This window comes from Cololabis saira, chromosome 14 (genome assembly GCF_033807715.1).
Source record: "Cololabis saira isolate AMF1-May2022 chromosome 14, fColSai1.1, whole genome shotgun sequence".
NCBI classification, from domain to species: domain Eukaryota; kingdom Metazoa; phylum Chordata; class Actinopteri; order Beloniformes; family Belonidae; genus Cololabis; species Cololabis saira.
In genome coordinates, this window is record NC_084600.1 from 46,233,155 (window position 1) to 46,254,866 (window position 21,712).

The window sequence follows — 21,712 nt, forward strand, 5'->3', positions numbered from 1 at the left end:
TGGGTCTACCGGGTTTACCGGGTTTACCGGGTCCACCGGGCCGGTACCGCAGGGGTCTTCAACCTTTTTTAGCCCTTGGGTGAGAGAAAAACAGAACAGGGACCCCCAACGTTTGAATGTTTTATTCTGCTTCTATCACCTTATTAACCAATTCCTGTTATTATAATAATAACTGTTGAATGTGTTTTATTCTGCTTCTATAATTCCTGACTGGGTTATTATTATAATAACTGATTAATGTGTTTTATTCTGCTTCTATAATTCCTGACTGGGTTATTAGTTACACGTCGTGTTTACGGTTGATGAAACTTCGTCAGACGTGGAAGGAGTAACGTTAGGCCGAGCTGGAACGTTACAATCTCCAGCTTTAGGTTCGTTATCATCACTAATTTATCCTTCAGGTTTAACTAGCGTTAAATAGGAAATAGCCAAGTTAATTTAGCAACAAATTCTCTTTTATTAAACAGCTAGCTGGTTTTTCCCTCACATGAATCACGTCATGAATCATTTATGTAGAGTTGTAGACTAAATAGTTATTGTCAAAAGTAGATTATTATCAACTGTTAATGGAGTTTTCTCAATCATATATATATATATATATATATATATATATATATATATATATATATAATTTATAAAAAATTTTTCTATTTTTTTATTTTTTTTAACTCAAATTATTTTGGTTAAAATTGTCTTTATTTATTTGAAGTTGGGGGTCCCCCTGCAGTACCTACGCGGCCCCCCTAGGGGTCGCGGACCCCTGGTTGAAGACCCCTGGTCTAGTGGGTCCACCGGGTCCACTAGTTCCACCGGTACCTGGTACCGGACCAGCACCCGCCCCCCCAAAGGTAGTCTGACGTTTGTGTCTTCCTGTATTTGGTTTGTGTTGTAGGTCCTAGGAATTCTGGGTAATCTTTGTGTCTTTGGGTCTGGAAGAGCGAAGGCCCGTTTGGGTTTGGTCCAACCCAGAACCGATCACCTGCAAGTGCTAGCAGTCCCTCCGGTCCGGTTCTTCACCTCAGGCCCCCCCCGGGCTGCCCGGCCCCCAGCCCGGCCCCCAGCCCCTCGTCGGCCCACAGGAAGTCCTGCCCCGCCAGGCCGGGCTGGTGCCGGTACCGGTCGGGGGGGCAGAGCGCCAGGCTGAGTCGGGCCGTGCTGTTGCTGATCTTGAACAGGCCCAGGGCCCCCTGGCCCCCCTGGCCCCCCTGGGGCCCCTGGGGGCCCAGGAAGGCGTCCCGGTCCCCCCCCAGGCTGCTGCTGCTGCTGGTCTCCAGGTCGTTGTAGACGGCTACGTCGCTAAGCTGCTTCCGGCCCTGCGACAGCCGCCTGCGGCGCCGCAGCGCCAGGCCGGCGGCGGCTAGCAGCAGCGTTAGCAGCCCCAGCAGGACGCCGGAGGCGGCTAGCGTAGCGCCGGAGGCCGGCTGGGCCTGTTGCAGCGCCGGCCGGAGCCCCGGCTGCAGCGTGAACTCGCAGCTCGGGCCCATGAAGCCCTTGGGGCACTGGCACACCGGCCCGGTGAAGTGGGTGAAGCAGGTGCCGCCGTTCTGGCAGGGCCGCGCGCCGCAGGCGTCCGAGCGGACGCTGCAGTTCTTGCCGGTGAAGCCCAGCGTGCAGGAGCAGCTGTAGTCGTTCAGCCCGTCCTGGCAGGTGCCGGCGTTCTGGCACGGCGCCGCCGCGCAGTCGTCCACGTTCACCTGGCAGTTGGCGCCCGAGAAGCCGGGCCGGCACCGGCACAGGATGCTCTGGCCGAGGTCCAGGCACTCGCCGCCTGGGGAGAGACCAACATACGAACATCAGCACCGAGCAGAGAGCTACCTGAACCAGGAATACATAACCCCCCACCTCTCAGCTACTAGCTAACAGCACTTTTCCACTAAAACCTACTCGGCCCAGTTTGGTGCTAGTAGAAGCTAGTCGGTATCAGTGTTGGGACTAACGCTTTATTTAGTAACGCCGTTAGTAACTAATACTCTAACACAGGGGTGTAAATGTGCGGCCCGCGAGAAGTTTCCAACGCAAAAAAACGAAATGTTAATTTACTAAAAAGGAAGGCATAAATAATTGCCATGAATCGCAGCATATCCCATAATATATTGCTTCTATATTTTCTTCTTCTAGTCTTCTTCTTCTTCTGCTATTATAGAAGATATTTATTCAGAGAATTTCAGTTTTGAATACGAGGATAGTGACAAAGTAAAACAGTTAAAAAAGAAGTGCTGACTTTTTCGGCACACTGGCGTAAATATCCGCCATGTTTTAAAAATAAATAGACTTAATTGTACTGGAAAAATGTCTAAATCACAAAGAAACACTCTCGGATGTAAAAAGAAAGATTTTGCTTTGAATTAAATTTCCTATAAAAAGCGAAATATAAAAAAAACATACTTGTTTCTGTTTATCTTTGTAAAATGATATTAAAAGTATCTTTTACATAATTTGAAAAAAAAAACGAGAAATTTCAAGAAAAGATCCTGAAGAAATATATTTTACATAATTAGTGTAAACAAAGTGCATATTTCCTTTAAAATTAACTAAACTGATATTGGATTAGATAACAATAGTAAAAAAAAAGAATTAGAAAAAGTTTCGCACCGTTTTTGTTATTTTGAGTGTGCGACCTCGAGACAAAAATTGGTCAAATCCGCAAAGCAAGCAAAATGAGTTTGACACCCCTGCTCTAACACATTACTTTTTAAATTCAGTAACTCGTTTACCAAACAGTGCGTTACTCCGTTATTTCTGAAGCTACAGCGAAGCTTTTTTTCCCCAGAGAGACCGGAGGAATGAGCCAAGAGAAGGAGATTCCCAACGTGGAGATATTGTCATTATTTGGGTTTTGTCGAGCAGCACAATGACAAAAACATTTCAGAGTTTAACCGAGGGACGTCTGTAAGCCAGGTCCAACTGGACAAAACAATTGAAAACATGCTAGCTATTTCTACAGTGGAGTCTGTGAGGTTAATCAACCTTTTTGAACAAATTTGTCTTTATGAAACTATGAAGAATCAGAATCAGAATTAGGTCAGCTTTGGAGAGCTCACTGTTTATTCACATGCTTATCTATGTTAAAAGATGAGGGCAGCCCTTCCTGTGTTCCGTCAGGGTTTTGGGCTGTCCCACAAATACCTCATTGTCTTTAAAGGTTAGCTAAGGGTTAGTTGACCATCTGGTGACACAAGACCCCCTTGACCATTTGAGTTTTTTAAAAGGATGTCTGTTGCTCTGCACGCCACAGATAAGATGCTTATTAACTGAAAAGTCATAGGTATGACCTTTTTAACCATCATCTGATACCATGTCTGTTCTCCATCTGTTCATTGTCCATTATCTATACACTGACAGTCTGTTTACCAAATATGGTCATTCCTGTCACCGGATTCTCAAATAAAAGCATCATGCTGCAAGAGGATTTAGAGAGAAGACCTGACGAGTTCTAAGAGGAGGGCCGTGTTGCCCTGAAGCTCCTCAGACTTCTCTCCAAAGCTTCTGCAGAAGGCCTGAAAAATCATTCCACAGTCTCTGTGTCTTTCCTAAGTTATTAATTTATGTATGTTCCTTAGGAACCTAACAAGTCACCTGCTTCCAGGCAGCTAATTAGCATGTTAGCATGCTAATTAGCATGCTAACATGCCCAGGCGGCAAATGGGATGGAAAACTTTTTCAAACTACTTGGATGAGGAAAATTAGCTAAAGAAGACATTCTAAGGGCTGGACTACATATTACTTTTTTTAAAGTAACTAAAAAGTTACTTTTCATAGTAACGCATTACTTTTTGGTCTAAGTAACTGAGTTACTTTGTAATGAAGTAACTAGTAACGGTAACTAGTTACTATTTTTCAGTAACTAACACAACACTGGTTGGTACTAGTAAGTGCTAGTAGGTGCTGGTGGAAAAGTGTCATAAATGAACCCTACAAAGCCCTGCAGCCGTCGGCCACCAGGGGGCGCCAGCCCCCCCCCCCCCCCTCACCGTTCATGCAGGGCCGGTTGCTGCAGCGGTCCAGCTTCTTCTCACAGTTGGAGCCGGTGTAGCTGGGGGGGCAGCGGCAGGTGTAGCCGCCCCCCGCCAGCGTCTCCACGCAGGTGCCCCCGTTGAAGCAGGGCCCGTCCGCACACGTCATGGCGATGATCTCGCAGTTCTTCCCGTAGAAGCCCTGAGGACACGTGCACGAGTAGTCGTTCTCCAGGTCCTGCAGGCGGAGACGGAGACGGTTCAGATTTAGGTGAAAAACCTTCAGGTTTGTTTTTCCGCTCTAAAGTTGACGTTAGTCATATGACTCATGGGAATCATTTATGTAGAGTTGTACACTAGATAGTTATTGTCAAAAGTAGATTATTATCACCTTTTAATGGAGTTTTCTCAATCATACATATATATACAGCCCATATTAGGGCTGGGCGATATATCGAGATTTTAATATATATCGATATATTTTCAAACGCGATATGGCACGAGACAATATCGTTTATATCGATTTAAAAAAAAAAAAATTTAATGATTTTGATATAGCTTATTTTGTGAAAAATTGACTTGAATGTTTTATCTGAGATTTGCACAAATGTTTTGTTATTTGCACAACTGTCAACCTCAGTGGAAAAGTCTGCCTGTTACTGTCTACATTGTATTAATTACAGTGTATTTTAATTTAATTGTTATGCAGGAAAGGGATATTTGTTTTATTTTATTCAAGAAGCATTTTTATTCTATATATGCAGGCAGTTTATTTTTATTTCATTTGTTTTATACATGTTGATATTGTGCAGACCTCTGTTAATAAAGGAACCTGTGTGACATTTGGCACGAGGCTTTGTATTAAAACTGACTGTTTTTTTAAGGGTTTGCCTCAGAAAAAATGAAGCTAACAGAGAAGCTAACAGAGATGCTAACAGAGATGCTATGCTATAATGCTTTGGGGGAAACCCCAATTATGTCACAGAAAAAATATCGATATAAATCGAGTATCGCCATTCAGCTAGAAAATATCGAGATATGACTTTTGGTCCATATCGCCCAGCCCTAGCCCATATATTATTTATTTAATTTTTTTTTAACTCAAATTATTTTGGTTAAAATTGTCTTTATTTCTTTTTAAGTTGGAGTACCCCCTGCAGGACCTCCACGGCCCTCTAGGGGTCGCGGAGCCCCAGTTGGAGACCCCTGGACTAAACCATGGGGGTACCAGGGTCTAATGGGTGGGGACTCTAACTCTAACGGGACTCACGTTGCAGCTGCCTCCGTTCTTGCAGGGGTTGCTGTCGCACTCGTTGGTCTCCAGCTCGCAGTCGGCCCCCCCGTAGCCGGGCCTGCAGCTGCAGGTGTAGCTGCCCTGGCCCGTGTTGCTGCAGGTGGCGCCGTTGCGGCAGGGCCGGTGGTTGGTGCAGTAGTTGAGGTCCTGGTCGCAGAACAGCCCCCCCCAGCCCTCGCGGCAGGTGCACTGCCAGGGCTGGCTGCAGGTGCCGTGCAGGCAGCCGGGGTAACGCACGCACACGCTGCAGCCGGGACCCTGCCAGCCCAGCCGGCACGTGCAGCCGCCCGGGGCCTCGCAGTAGCCGTGGAGCGGGGAGCAGTCAGCCGCGCAGACGGCTGTAGGAGAGAGGGAGGGAGGTTAGAAACACATATAAATATATATACACCCATATATATATACACATATATGCACATATATACACCTATATATACATATATGCTAACACGCAGTAGCCGTGCAGGGGGGAGCAGTCGGCCGCGCACACGGCTGCACTGCAAAAACTCAAAATCTTAACAAGAATATTTGTCTTATTTCTAGTTAAAATGTCTCATTTTTGGTAAAAAAAAAATCTCATTACACTTAATTTTCACCTGTTTCAAGTAGATTTTCACTTAAAATAAGTAGAAAAATCTGCCAGTGGAACAAGATTTTTATGCATGTAATGAGAAGATAAATCTCGTTCCACTGGCAGATTTTTCTACTTATTTCAAGTGAAAATAACAAGTTATTTTTCTGGTAATGACTCTGGTTTTAAGTGTAATGAGATTTTTTGACTAAAAATAAGACATCTTAACTAGAAATAAGACAAATATTCCAAGAGTCTTTGCAAACACACACATATACATATAGAGCAGATGGTTACAGGGGGGAGAGTGTGGTTACCACCGGCCTCCACACTCACACACACACACACACACACGCTCACACACGTCTCAGTCCAGACTGCAGTTCATGTTCAGCAGCAGCTGGTCAACGCTGGAGAGAAGCTTTCTTTTATCTAGTTTACACCCCCCCCTCACACACACACATATACACACACACACACACGCCCACATATATACACACACGTGCTCATGTACACACACATACAAACACACACACCCCCATCTGCTTCAGTTAGTTAATGTTCAGCAGCAGCTGGTGGACGCTGGAGAAAAGCTTTCTATTATCTACTTTACACACACACACACACACACACACACACACACACACACACACACACACACACACACACACACACACACACACACACACACACACACACACACACACACACACACACACACAGATCATTTTCCACAACAGTTTCTACCCCCCCACTCTCTTATTGTGATGGAGCCCAGAGGGACCAGAACGCTGCCCTGGGGGACTCCAGATACAGGAGTTCTGGTTCTGGGTCTGGTTCTGGGTCTGGTTCTGGTTCTAGACCTATGGGGGACCAGAACGCTGCCCTGGGGGACTCCAGATACAGGAGTTCTGGGTCTGGGTCTGGTTCTGGGTCTGGTTCTGGTTCTAGACCTATGGGGTACCAGAACGCTGCCCTGGGGGACTCCAGATACAGGAGTTCTGGGTCTGGGTCTGGGTCTGGGTCTGGTTCTGGTTCTGGTTCTAGACCTATGGGGGACCAGAACGCTGCCCTGGGGGACTCCAGATACAGGAGTTCTGGGTCTGGGTCTGGGTCTGGGTCTGGTTCTGGTTCTGGTTCTGGTTCTAGACCTATGGGGGACCAGAACGCTGCCCTGGGGGACTCCAGATACAGGAGTTCTGGGTCTGGGTCTGGTTCTGGTTCTGGTTCTGGTTCTGGTTCTGGTTCTAGACCTATGGGGGACCAGAACGCTGCCCTGGGGGACTCCAGATACAGGAGGTTCTAGTTTGGCTGAAGATTTTACTCCCTCTAGGTTTTTACCTCCATTGTTTATGTAACTTTATTTTGATAGATGATGCATTACTTTATAGATAGATAGATGTGTTACTTTATAGATAGATGTGTTACTTTATAGATAGATGATGTTACTTTATAGATAGATGATGTTTGACTTTATAGATAGATGTGTTACTTTATAGATAGATGATGTTACTTTATAGATAGATGATGTTTGACTTTATAGATAGATGATGTTACTTTATAGATAGATGATGTGTTACTTTATAGATAGATGATGTGTTACTTTATAGATAGATGTGTTACTTTATAGATAGATGTGTTACTTTATAGATGATGTGTTACTTCATAGATAGATGATGTGTTACTTTATAGATAGATGATGTTACTTTATAGATAGATGATGTTACTTTATAGATAGATGTGTTACTTTATAGTAATAACTTCATCATCATCTATTCACCAACACATTTACTCAGAACCAACAAACCAGAACTCCTGTTTTATCTTCCTAATCTATAGAGATGATTGTGTCACCTGTGTCTCTGAGGTTTTAGCTTGTTTTGATGATGCCTTGCCCAGCAGCCCCGCGGCAGTACTGGTTTCTACCCCCCACCCCCTCCCTAGTGCCTTGCCCAGCGGTACTCACACTCGGAGCAGTAGTTGCCCTGCCAGCCGTCCAGGCAGGTAGGGCTGGGCGATATATCGAGATTTTACTATATATCGATATATTTTCAAACGCGATATGGTACGAGACAATATCGTTTATATCGAGAAAATGTTTTTGTTTTTTTTCGTTTTTTTAATGATTTTGATATAGCTTATTTTGTGACAAATTGACTTGAATGTTTTATTTGAGATTTGCACAAATGTTTTGTTATTTGCACAACTGTCAACCTCAGTGGAAAAGTCTGCCTGTTACTGTCTACATTGTATTAATTACAGTGTATTTTAATTTAATTGTTATGCAGGAAAGGGATATTTGTTTTATTTTATTCAAGAAGCATTTTTATTCTATATATGCAGGCAGTTTATTTTTATTTCATGTGTTTTATACATGTTGATATTGTGCAGACCTCTGTTAATAAAGGAACCTGTGTGACATTTGGCACGAGGCTTTGTATTAAAACTGACTGTTTTTTTAAGGGTTTGCCTCAGAAAAAATGAAGCTAACAGAGATGCTAACAGAGATGCTAACAGAGATGCTAACAGAGATGCTATGCTATAATGCTTTGGGGGAAACCCCAATTATGGCACAGAAAAAATATGGAGATATATCGAGTATCAACATTCAGCTAGAAAGTATGGAGATATGACTTTTGGTCCATGTCACCCAGCCGTCCAGGCAGGACTGGTTTCTACCCCCCCGATCCCTCCCTAGTGCCTTGCCCAGCGGCCCCCCAGCGGTACTGGTTTCTAGTAGTGATGCACCGATTGTTCAGTAACCAAAATTGTTCGGCCGAAAATGGCAAAAAAACACTTTCGGTGTTCGGTGGAATAAGTGGGAAAAAAAACGAAAAATTAATAACGGCGTTGTAAAATAAGGAAATAGACTGGCCGCTCCGTAACGGTTGCGCCACAAACATAAATCATTGGCCAACCAAAAACTAACCCCATAAGAATTTTACCAACATTCACCAGGAGGTGGAACCAAAACAACATAATGCTGGAAATTAAAACATGTTCAATTTTTTATGTTCAATAAATATTTTCTTCCTTGTAATTTTGTAAAAGATTTTTTTCTTTGAAAAGCCTAAATCAAATGTATTTGATTTATGCAATGGTGAAAAAATTGGCAAAATAAATGAAAAACTGCTGAAGAACCATGTTCGGTATTCGGCCAAGTGTTTATTATTATTTTAAGTTTCGGTTTCGGCCACACATTTTCATTTCGGTGCATCACTAGTTTCTACCCCCCGTCCCTCCCTAGTGCCTTGCCCAACGGCCCCCCGGCAGTACTGGTTCTACCCCCCACCCCCTCCCTAGTGCCTTGCCCAGCGGCCCCGGCAGGACTCACGCTCGGAGCAGTAGTTGCCCTGCCAGCCGTCCAGGCAGGTGCGTTCTCCGTCCTCCCCGCAGGCGTAGTGTCCCAGCGTGTCGTCGCGCGGCCGGCAGTAGTCGGCGCAGGCGTCTCCGTAGTAGAAGTCGTCGCAGAAGACGTGGTAGGAGTAACGCAGCTCGCTCTGCTCGCCGAAGTGGACGTCCTGGGACCAGTCCTCGCCCACGGAGAGACGCCGCCGCGTGGCCAGGCGGCTCACCAGGTTGTTCTGGTTGTCTGGGGGGGACAGGTACAGGTACAGGTGAGAACCAAAGAGACATAAGGGGAGATACAGGTACAGGTGAGAACCAAAGAGACATAAGGGGAGATACAGGTACAGGTGAGAACCAAAGAGACATAAGGGGAGATACAGGTACAGGTGAGAACCAAAGAGACATGACGGGGGGGGGGGGGGGACAGGGACAGGTGAGAACCAAAGAGACATGAGGGGAGATACAGGGACAGGTGAGAACCAAAGAGACATAAGGGGAGATACAGGGACAGGTGAGAACCCCAGAGACATAAGGGGAGATACAGGGACAGGTGAGAACCCCAGAGACATAAAGGGAGATACAGGGACAGGTGAGAACCAAAGAGAGGGGTGGTGGCTGACCAGCAGGACCCGGGACTCCTACCTGTGAACTCGGTGGGCGACTCGGCGTTCCAGGCTTCAATGATCAGGGAAAACGTTCCCTAAAACAACAACAACAAGGTTCAGTAAAACTTTAAAACAGCATCAGCTCTTTACCCTGGTAATGATTTGTTACACAGAAGGTTTAAAGTGGAAGTTGATTCTTGCATATTTTCTTCTTCTGAGGCCGAAACTATTGAACATCTTTTACAAAGTCCTTTTGGTCCGACATTGATAATTGATTCCTGTTTTTATTACAATGTAATTTATTATATGGATAACTTGGATTCTAAATATTCAAACATTATCAACCTGGTGATTATTTTGGGTAAATATCTTATTCACACTTGTAAGTGGATGGAAAAACTCCCTCCTTTAGGGTTAGCCTAACCCTAAAGTTAGCCTAACCCTACAGTTAGCCTAACCCTAAAGTTAGCCTAACCCTACAGTTAGCCTAACCCTACAGTTAGCCTAACCCTACAGTTAGCCTTACCCTAAAGTTAGCCTAACCCTAAAGTTAGCCTAACCCTACAGTTAGCCTAACCCTACAGTTAGCCTAACCCTACAGTTAGCCTAACCCTAAAGTTAGCCTAACCCTAAAGTTAGCATAACCCTAAAGTTAGCCTTACCCTAAAGTTATCCTAACCCTAAAGTTAGCCTAACCCTACAGTTAGCCTAACCCTAAAGTTAGCCTTTCCCTACAGTTAGCCTAACCCTACAGTTAGCCTAACCCTAAAGTTAGCCTAACCCTACAGTTAGCCTAACCCTAAAGTTAGCCTAACCCTACAGTTAGCCTAACCCTACAGTTAGCCTAACCCTACATTTAGCCTAACCCTAACCCTGTCCTTTATTATATTTCTACTTTTTTTTTACCAACTACTTTAAATCTGTTTGTTTTTGTTTCTTGTGTGAATCTGTTTTCTTCACCATTGTTGCTGTAATTATTTCCATTATTCCATTCCATTATTTCCTGCCTTGATCTGTACATTCCTTGTGTTAAATAAAGTAAAGCAATAGAAAGAAAGAAAGAAAGAAAGAAAGAAAGCAAGAAAGAAAGAAAGAAAGAAAGAAAGAAAGAAAGAAAGAAAGAAAGAAAGAAAGAAAGAAAGAAAGAAAGAAAGAAAGAAAGAAAGAAAGAAAGAAAGAAAGAGTCCAGATAATGTAAGTATTATTATATTATTATGAATGTGTTATTATGATAATGTATGAAAGAGTCCAGATTATGTAAGTATTATTATATTATTATGAATGTGTTATTATGATAATGTATTAATGAGTCCAGATGAATGAATTAAGCTGGTGTATTGATTTACCGGCCACTTGAAGTGGAAGGGCACCCGGATGGGCTCGCTGGCCGACACGGACGTGTGGTCGGCCCGGATCACGTTGGTGTTGCCGGTTCCGAAGGTGCAGGGCGGCTCGGCCGAGATCACGTCCTCCGCGTGTTTCAGGCAGATCCGGAAGAACATGAGGCAGTCGCGGCTCCGGCGGCAGACGCGCTGGGACGAGTGGAACGAGTGGATCTTTAACTCAAACACACCTGAAGATATTACCTATAAATACAATAAAATATATAAATACACGAGTGGAACGAGTGGATCTTTAGCTCGAATACACCTGAAGATATTACCTATAAATACAATAAAATATATAAATACAGAGTGGAAGGAGTGGATCTTTAGCTCAAACACACCGGAGGATAAAACCTGGAAATACAATAAAATATATAAATACATGAGTGAAACGAGTGGATCTTTAACTCGAATACGCCTGACGAGAAAACCTGGAAATAAATACAATAAATACAATAAATACAAGAGTGGAACGAGTGGATCTTCAGCTCAAATACGCCTGAAGATATTACCTATAAATACAATAAAATATATAAAATACATGAGGGGAAGGAGTGGATCTTTAGCTCGAATACCCCGGAGGATGAAACCTGGAAATACAATAAAATATATAAATACATGAGTGAAACGAGTGGATCTTCAGCTCGAATACCCCGGAGGAGAAAACCTATAAATACAATAAAATAAATACGTAAAATATCAGCAGACCTGGAGGGATGATTTAAATAAAATAAAATAAATAAAATAACACGCCGGAGGAGCAGTCCTGCAGGGATGCATATAAATAAAATAATTAAATAAAATAATTAAATAAAATATCAGTAGGCGTTTCTTTAAGTATTTCTGAGCGTAATAATAAAAAAAAAAAAATATATATATATATATATATATATATATATATATATATATGGAGGAATGGATGATGGAGGGATGAGGGTCAGAGATCAGGAATAAACATCCTCATCAGCTTCTGAAACACAACCAGATCCAATTTCAAGAAAAAAGGCGAAATTTCGTGAATAAAGTTGAAATGTTGAGAAAAAAGTCTAAATGTTGAGAGAAAAGGCGACATTTTGACTTTTATTTTAATTTTGCTTTGTTGTTGTTTTTTAATTTACGTTCTTTGTAAATTGATTTCTTGGGAAAAAGGGGCAGAATAAATAAGATTCTTCTTCTTTCTGCTCAATTTCATTCACAATTTAGGAACGTTTGTGTTTGTATTGAATTGTTTGTTGTTTTATTTTATCAATGAATGAAATAAAGACTAAATAAATGAATAAATAAATAAATAAAGCAGCCCGGACTCACCAGGTTCACCAGCAACAGAACCAGCAGAAATCTGAGCGGTTCCATCTCCGTTCTGTCCGGTCCAGACCGGATCTGATCATTAATCAATAAAATAAACTCCAGGAACAGAGTGGGAGGAAAACTATCAGAAATTAATAAAAATAAACTCCAGGGACAGAGTGGGAGGAAAAGTCTTTCAGAAATTAATCAAATAAACTCGGATTCCAGGGAGAGAGTGGGAGGAAAAGTCTCAGAAACGTCTCATTACTCCCTCAGTTTCTTCAGTTTCTTCTATTTCTTCTAAATCCTTGTGTTTCTTCTAAATCCTTTTATTTTTTCTAAATCCTTGTGTTTCTTCTGTTTCTTCTGTTTCTTCTTTAATCCTGAGTTCCTCCTGACTTTCTTCTGGCACTTGTTCGGGTTTCTGGTGCGTAAAGACGCAGCGCAGCTTTTATAGACGCGCGCCTGCGCGTCACGGAGGGGGCGGGGCTTCGGGACGGGGGCGGGGATTCATCAGGGGCCCCAGGGAGCGGGTTCGGGCCCGCTACATCTGGACCCGACAGTCAGGAATATGCATGAGAAGCTGCTGCAGCAGAAGACGTTAATTATGACCCATAATGAAAATAACTGGAGACTGAACCGGTCCAAACCCGCCTCGGTTAAAGATGCCACTTTGGTAAATCTTCTCAGAGTTTACGATTGAAAAATAAAATATATTTGGGTTCATGTGTTGTTTTTTTTGTTAATTTTCTTCCTTTTTTGTTGCTGTTTTTTCAAAACTGAACGTAATAAACACGTGTGTACATTTCTATCACTTAGTTGTGAAGTTTAACTACGTTCATCCAAGTTTCATGATTTTGTATTTGTAGTTATTTTGTAGTTATTTGTAGTTATTTGTAGTTATCATACTGCTGCACCTTTCACTTTTAAAACAAATTGTACATATGTTTTTGTATTGTATCTTATTTAGAGCCGTCAGTACCATGTCCACCTCATTCTGCTGCCCCTTTCACTTTTTAATTGTATATATGTTAATAAGTGCCACATTTGTTATTTATCGTTGCTACTTTTTAAATGTGGTACAGTGAGCAAAAAAACCGGAGTCAAATTCCTTGTTGGACAAAGTTCAAACTTGGAAAATAAAGATGATTCTGATTCTGATTCTGATTCTGGTGTGTTTATTTGACAGGGACAAACATAGAAACAAGCTTGTAGAGTTTAGAGCTAATTCTCAACTTCGCTCGGGTTATTATGAAACAGATTGAGTTTGACGGCAGAGAAACATTTATATATGGATGTCCTGCAACACAAAGAAGAGAAGAGGAGAAGAAGAACAGAAGGAGAGGAGGAGGAGGAGGAGGAGGAGGAGGAGGAGGAGGAGGAGGAGGAGGAGGAGGAGGAGGAGGAGGAGGAGGAGAGGGAGAAGAATGGAGACAGACTTTCTTTTCTTTACTTTATTGTGCAGACGCGTGCGGGGCCACAAAGGCGGGAGGGCCCTTTAAGGGAGGGGGGCCGTCTGGGGCCCTTTGTGAGGGTAGCGGTTACTGGCGTGTGTTGGGGGGGGGGGGGTCTCTTTAAGGGGGGGTCTCTTCTCTTTTCTCTCTTCTCTTTGTCTGCTCGCTGCAACAGCTGTATGCTAATCGCTAATCCAGCGCAAGCGCGACCAAGTTCCTGCAAACGTCTTTGTCTCCCTGAGGAGAGACTGACCCCTTATTGATTTAGAGGTGGGGGGGGGGGGGGGGGGGGGGGACACCTGTCACGGGGGGGGTAAACACACCTGAGCCTCACCTGCTCAGTAACACCTGCTCACCAGCAGCTTCACGCCGGATTCTGCAGTTCAGGACTCAAACACTTCACTTGTTAATTATTAACCCTGATCTCCAAATCGACCCCCACAGTCGGACTGCTGCTACTTGAAGTCCCGGATACTTATTCTACTTGTTTTACTTACATCTCTGAAGGAAAACTACGGAGCCTGTAAGAGCTCAAGTGAAGAAAAAAAAGTAACTTCGTGGCCACGTTAAAGTTAATCGAGAGCACGTTATGTGTCATCGTGAGCACAATTTATTAAAGCGTGGGTACGATTAACAAAGCGTGCGCACATTTTGGAAAATTGTGCGCACAATATATCATAAAATCATGAGTACGATTTACTTACCCTTGATCAAAATTTAATAAACGTGCGCACGTTATATTCAATCGTGCTGTAATGCGTCCCTTATCAGCCATAAGGGCATTAAGATCCTTGAAACATGGATCTCCTAAGAATTTACCATGGGTTAGGCAACTCTAGCCTCCCAACATGGTATAGTGATCAGTTTAGCCACTTTAAAAAGAATGCTTAGAGCAAGTAATCTCCGCCGTCGGAATTATGATGATCTAGGTCTCATCAGCTCCGACCAACCGCCACACGCATGCGCACACTCACAACTCCTGTGCTCACCCCGCCCCTACCTGCTCTCTACCCACACATTAAATTGATGAAATCGTGTTCATGATTTAATAACTCGTGAGGACGTTCAGAGCCGGATTAAATAAATGGACTACACTAGGCAGACTGTGATTTTTGGGCCCCCCTCCATCGATGTTATTTATGAAATCTTAAAACTTACCAAAGTTACTAATAAAAGTTAATTCACATTTTACATAGCATAGTCATAGTCAAGTTGGTTCTTTGTATTCCAAAATAAGTCATGTGTTATGTCTATCAGACTATTTTTAGATTTTTATTATTTATACGTTATTACAATGCTCTATTAAATGCTATTAAATTATCCTTATCTTATCGATTGTGAGCATTTTGCAGAAAATCTTAATTAAATGTGTTGATTAAATTGAATAGTTAAATAATAAGTCAAATCTACAAAGACCAATAAAATTTGCAGTAAGACAAAGTGTGCTGCAGTATGTATGTCTGTATGTGTATATGTATGTATGTTTATGCGTATGCAGAGCCGTTTGGGAGATTTGCGAGGCCCTGTGTGAAATAGCCAGAAGGGCCCTCGCGCGTGAGCGTAGCGAGCGTGCGCGAAATTTTTGGGTTTTTCGGGTCGGATCGGGTGTCTATATACGCAATTTTAACTCTCCAATTAGCAAAATACTGGATACCTTCCCCTGCCTCGTCATCATCATCTGGGCTTGCCTCGACGCGGGGCCCCATGGCTGCTGGAGACCCGGGCGGATCGGTGATTTTTGTAACAAATTTATCAAACGTGGCTTTCAGAGAGGCATTAAACTCTTCCATTTTCTTTAGTTTTTTTCTTTTTTCATCCCCTGATGGAAATTTCCTGAATCTTTCTCGTTCTCTGGACATTGTGTGACAGTTTGTTCCAACTCCACCCGTCTGGATCAGAGCAGCTTGTGTCTGCGCTTGGTCTGATCAGTTGTATTGAACAACAGACACGCGTCATCATTGCACATATATTTATTGATATGCACAGACTAGTACACATTTAGGTCTGTAATGGAACGTGACTGTTGATATTTATAAGGGAAAAAACGAAAAAAAAACGAAAAAAAAACAAAACAAATTGGGCGAAAAAAAAAACGGCCCATAGCACCAGGCCCCTTGGGGCGCGAGGGAGGCCCCTAGGGGCGTGAGGCCCCGTGCGGTCGCACGGTTCGCACATCCCTTGCGTATGTATGCGTATATATATATGTATGTATACTAAATATAGTAATAATGCACATATATATATCACTTAGGTTTTTACCGGCATGTTATCAACCATTAATATGTGTGCAGACAAAAAAAAAAAAAAAAAAAAAATTTTTTTTTTTTTTTTTTTTGTCCCTCTGTCTGGGCCCCCCCCTGTCCGGGCCCTGGGCACATGCCTACTTTGCCTTTGCGTTAATCCGGCTCTGAGGACGTTATATTAACTTGTGCGCACAATTTAATTAAACGTGCACACGAGTTGATAAAACGTGCACACGTTTTATTAAATCACGCGAACGAGTTAATAAAACGTGCGCTCGATTCTGTCAACATTAACAATATATTGCATGATCCTTCACAGGCTCCGTAGAAAACATCACTCCGTGCTGCTTTAATTTCCTCGTACGCCTCGTATGATGACGATAAAAGTCTGAACTCTGTCATGTGATGCAGCGGCAGGTGACCCTCCTGTCCTTCGTTCTTCAGCTACATGTTCTACCTTGAATAAGTGGAATCAGGGTTGTCCAAAAGTAGACACACTGTTTAAGACGGTTGATTTTATATATAATATGTAAGCTTTCTCCAAAAGGACGATGTGAAACCACAGTTTCTTCAAAAAGGACTAAGTTACCGGTGGGACGATGATCACATCAAAGAACTAAGGGATCTTCCGTCAGCAGGAAGACACTTCCCAGGACTTCTGTGATCTAACCAATGTCTCTAGAGATGTAGAAGGACCTGTCCATTCTGAATAAAGAAACAAGTCTGAGGTCTTAAAGACTTTTAAAGAAAAGCTGCAGCAGTGAAACATTAAAAGTGATTAAAGGACTGAACACAGAGGAGTTTCAGCAGCAGCTGGTCGGTTGGGGGGGGGTTAGGACGGGGGGCATTACCATGAGAAAGGGGGGACGCGTGCCTGAGGAGCCCCAACGCCAACACCCCCCCAAACCTCCTGCACACTTCAGGCAGGACAACAACAAAGCAGCAGGAAGCAGAAAAACAGATGAATGTTTGACCTCTGTTTAGTTTCAGCTCCTTCACAACTCTGGTCTCCTCCGGTTCTGGTCCTGAAGGAAACTCAGACCTCTACGGTACAACCTCCCCGTGGTCAGACTCAGAGACAGTTTCTTCCCCCAACTGTTGCTCTGATGATCATCACTCATAGAGTCTCAGAGAATCAATCCCCGTGCAATAATAACAATAACTATAAAATTTCAGGAAATTTTGATATGGGCATGCCCTACTGCCCATTCGTCCCCTCTCGCTGCTTTGATTTGGGGCTGTAGTGTTTGTGTTCGGGGTGGTTCTATGTCAGTTTGAGGTGTTTACGGTTGTATTGCATTCATTCCTGTGCTCCCAATAGTTATTAATGGGGTGCGCTTTTTGACGTCTAGCATCCTCACGGTAACGCTTTTTGATGAGAAAAGTAATGCCCATCGAGGCAACGATGGAGACGCATCCAACGATGTATGCCATGCATGGGTGCACGTTCCGGTTCAAGCTACGTTAACGGATTGTTTTTTTTTTCACCGTGGTAAAAAACCCCATCCGAATGAATGGGGCCATTTGGCATGGGTTTTGACATAAAATTTCCTTAAATCACAGATTCATGAAATTTGGATATGTTGAAGTCCACAGCGTGACGAGTCGGGGAGCATTTGGACGATGTCTCTACGATATCCTGTTGCCTAGCAACAAGTGTCCAAATTCAAATGGAAATTATAAAAAAAATTAAAGGTAAATATCACAAAAACTGTAATAATTGGCATAATGAGGTTGTAGGGTCCGTTAGTGCCAATCGGGCCGAGTGTTTGAAAGTTTGAACGATGTCTCTACGATAAAGTTCGGCCAAGCAATAAGCGTCCGAATTTTCGCCTTTTTTTTTTGCTTTTTGGGATCTAGCGTTGCCACGGTAACACTTTTGACTGAGAAAAGTAATGCCCATCAAGGCAACGATGGAGACACATCTAACGATGTATGGCATGCATGGGTGCACGTTCCGGTTCGGGCCGTAACGGACGAAAAAAGAGTGCGGAATAATAAGAATAAGAAAAGGGAAACCATTTCTGTATATTAATATATCGCCTTCATTTTTCAGTTTTTCGGGTGGTGTTTTATTTTTTGGGGATTTTTTTTCCCACATCAGAGCGGGGTCAGGCTGTACACCCGCTGGTGTGACGTGGGACTTTTGTGGCTTTAGCTTGTTAGCAAAATGCTAGCAACATTGCCCTTCGGCTATTCTGGACGATTGCAATATGGTCATGCCATTACTTGGCATGCCCATAATAATAATAATAATAATAATTAAAGCTGTAAACAGCGATGAACGGATGAACGGGCCTCCACTCTTGTGCCAATTCAGGCTGCAGTGGAAGCTTGTATGACTTACATGTAAATTCTTCAGACCTGGACATTTAGCGGATGAAACCACCCACGACTCTATACCAAACCATTCAAAAGTTATGGCAGAAAATAGGAACTATCAAATATGGACCACTCAGATGAAGGGGGGCGCGCTTTTTGGCGTCTAGCGTTGCCACGGTAACGCTTTTGACTGAGAAAAGTAATGCGTGTTGTCGCAGGATGGAGACGCACATTTTGATGTATAACACACCTGGGTGCACGTTACGTTTCGGGGCGTATTAACTGCCGAAGTAATGGCATAAATTGCGCCATAATTAACACGATTAATTGAAAATGGCCGACTTCCTGTTTGGTTTCGGCCATGGCGCCAAGAGACTTTTCTTTAAGTTGCGACATGATACAGGTGTGTACCGATTTTCGTGCATGTACGTCAAACCGTATTGTGGGGCTTGAGGCACAAAGTTTTCTAGGGGGCGCGGTTGAGCCGTTAGGCCACGCCCATTAATACAAACCATTAAATATCACATTTTTCAGCAGGACTGGCTTGGTGCAACATTTGGTGACTTTTGGGGAACGTTTAGGGGGAAAAAAGGCCCTCATTTCGTCGGAAAAATAAAAACGAGAAAAACAAGGAAAACAAGAACGAGGAAAACAATTCCTACAGATACATTAATAATAACTGTAATTATGATAACACAATCATATGCTGTAACAACGCACCTTCCAACAATAATCACATCTACCTCATCCTGTTGCATCTTTCACTTTTTAATAAGTGCCACATTTGTTATTTACTGTTGTTACTTTTAAATCTGGTACAGTGAGCGAAATAACCGGAGTCAAATTCTTTGTTGGATAATGTTCAAGCTGATTCTGATTCTGGTACCGTGGCTACGGAGTCAGACGTTGGGAGGGTTGGGGGGACCTGGTTCACGACCACGTCCAAATGCTCCCCGACTCGTCGGAAAAATAAAAACGAGAAAAACAAGGAAAACAAGAACGAGGAAAACAATTCCTACAGATACATTAATAATAACTGTAATTATGATAACACAATCATATGCTGTAACAACGCACCTTCCAACAATAATCACATCTACCTCATCCTGTTGCATCTTTCACTTTTTAATAAGTGCCACATTTGTTATTTACTGTTGTTACTTTTAAATCTGGTACAGTGAGCGAAATAACCGGAGTCAAATTCTTTGTTGGATAATGTTCAAGCTGATTCTGATTCTGGTACCGTGGCTACGGAGTCAGACGTTGGGAGGGTTGGGGGGACCTGGTTCACGACGGATTTCTACCAGAAACATCAACCGGGAGGAAGAAATAAAACCCTCGATACTGAAATGATGAAAGTCTGTTAATATTCTCACATTCACCAAGTACAACGTCTAACAGCGTTTCTGTGTTTCTGAATGTTCTGAGACTCTGACGCCTGTCGTTTATACGTTTACACCCCCCCTGCTGCCCCCCCCACTGGCGGGGGGACGCGGCTATGCTACGCTAAGCAGACCTCAGATATTCAGATATCAGGCAGCAGATGGACCGGCTGGTGTTTGTGTTACTGGGGAGTGTGACAGAAGTGTGCCGGGGGGGCCGGGGGGGCCGGGGGGGCCGGGGGGGGCCGGGGGGGGCCGGGGGGGGGCCTGGGAACCTAAGAGGACCCCCCCACCCACCCGGACCTCCCATTATTATTACTCTGAGTAGCATCTGTCTCTTCTCCAGCCCAACAGCAGCTCCGACCCCCCCAGGGACCCGGGGAGGGGGGGTTAGTGCTGCAAACATGACCCGGGGAGGGGGGGGGCTGCAAACATGACCCCCCCAGCTGCTGGAGGGGACTGTGAGATCCCGTTCAGGAAAACTGTATTTGGTCAAACAGACCGGACGCAAATCCTAGGTCACTTTTGCACGGACTCATTAACACTTCTCATGTTGTACATTTTCACTCTTTTCATTATATATTTGCTCTTGTATTGTATTGCACCAATCACCACAACACATTCCTTGTGTGTGTTTTCTTAACAAACTTGGCAATAAACCTTTTTCTGATTGTTATTCTGATTCAGTTTTTACCTCCTGGGCAGCTAATGAGTGGAAAACAATCCCTCAAAACATCAGAGAGTCCAACTCATGCAGATCAATTAAGAAAGATCTAAAGAAATGGCTGATCGACAGCTACGTTTGTCGACACTAGTCGCTGATTTACCTGTAGTGCACTAGTCCCTGATTTACCTGTAGTGCATGTAGTCCCTGATTTACCTGTAGTGCATGTAGTCCCTGATTTACCTGTAGTGCATGTAGTCCCTGATTTACCTGTAGTGCATGTAGTCCCTAATTTACCTGTAGTGCACTAGTCCCTGATTTACCTGTAGTGCACTAGTCCCTTATTTACCTGTAGTGCACTAGTTCCTGATTTACCTGTAGTGCATGTAGTCCCTGATTTACCTGTAGTGCATGTAGTCCCTGATTTACCTGTAGTGCATGTAGTCCCTGATTTACCTGTAGTGCATGTAGTCCCTGATTTACCTGTAGTGAACTAGTCCCTGATTTACCTGTAGTGCACTAGTCCCTGATTTACCTGTAGTGTATGTAGTCCCTGATTTACCTGTAGTGAATATAGTCCCTGATTTACCTGTAGTGCACTAGTCCCTGATTTACCTGTAGTGCACTAGTCCCTGATTTACCTGTAGTGCATGTAGTCCCTGATTTACCTGTAGTGTATGTAGTCCCTGATTTACCTGTAGTGAATATAGTCCCTGATTTACCTGTAGTGCACTAGTCCCTGATTTACCTGTAGTGCACTAGTCCTTGATTTACCTGTAGTGCATGTAGTCCCTGATTTACCTGTAGTGCATGTAGTCCCTGATTTACCTGTAGTGCATGTAATCCCTGGTTTACCTGTAGTGCATGTAGTCCCTGATTTACCTGTAGTGCACTAGTTCCTGATTTACCTGTAGTGTGCTAGTCCCTGATTTACCTGTAGTGCATGTAGTCCCTGATTTACCTGTAGTGCACTAGTCCCTGATTTACCTGTAGTGCATGTAGTCCCTGATTTACCTGTAGTGAACTAGTCCCTGATTTACCTGTAGTGCACTAGTTCCTGATTTACCTGTAGTGCACTTATCCCTGATTTACCTGTAGTGCACTAGTCCCTGATTTACCTGTAGTGCACTAGTCCCTGATTTACCTGTAGTCCCTGATTTACCTGTAGTGCACTAGTCCCTGATTTACCTGTAGTGCATATAGTCCC

The 21,712-nt window shown here is 43.5% G+C and overlaps 1 protein-coding gene across 1 annotated transcript; it reads right to left on the bottom strand.

The window, feature by feature from the left end:
- Positions 1–657: 657 nt before the first annotated feature.
- Positions 658–12,595, bottom strand: dlb (deltaB). Its single transcript, XM_061740667.1, has 7 exons — positions 12,462–12,595; positions 11,115–11,354; positions 9,806–9,863; positions 9,150–9,407; positions 5,224–5,585; positions 3,972–4,191; positions 658–1,768 (listed from the first exon to the last, which is right to left on the bottom strand). Exons 1-7 carry the CDS (start codon positions 12,504–12,506, stop codon positions 1,014–1,016), a joined length of 1,938 nt encoding a protein of 645 aa, XP_061596651.1. The 5' UTR covers positions 12,507–12,595; the 3' UTR covers positions 658–1,013.
- Between the last annotated feature and the right edge of the window lie 9,117 nt (positions 12,596–21,712).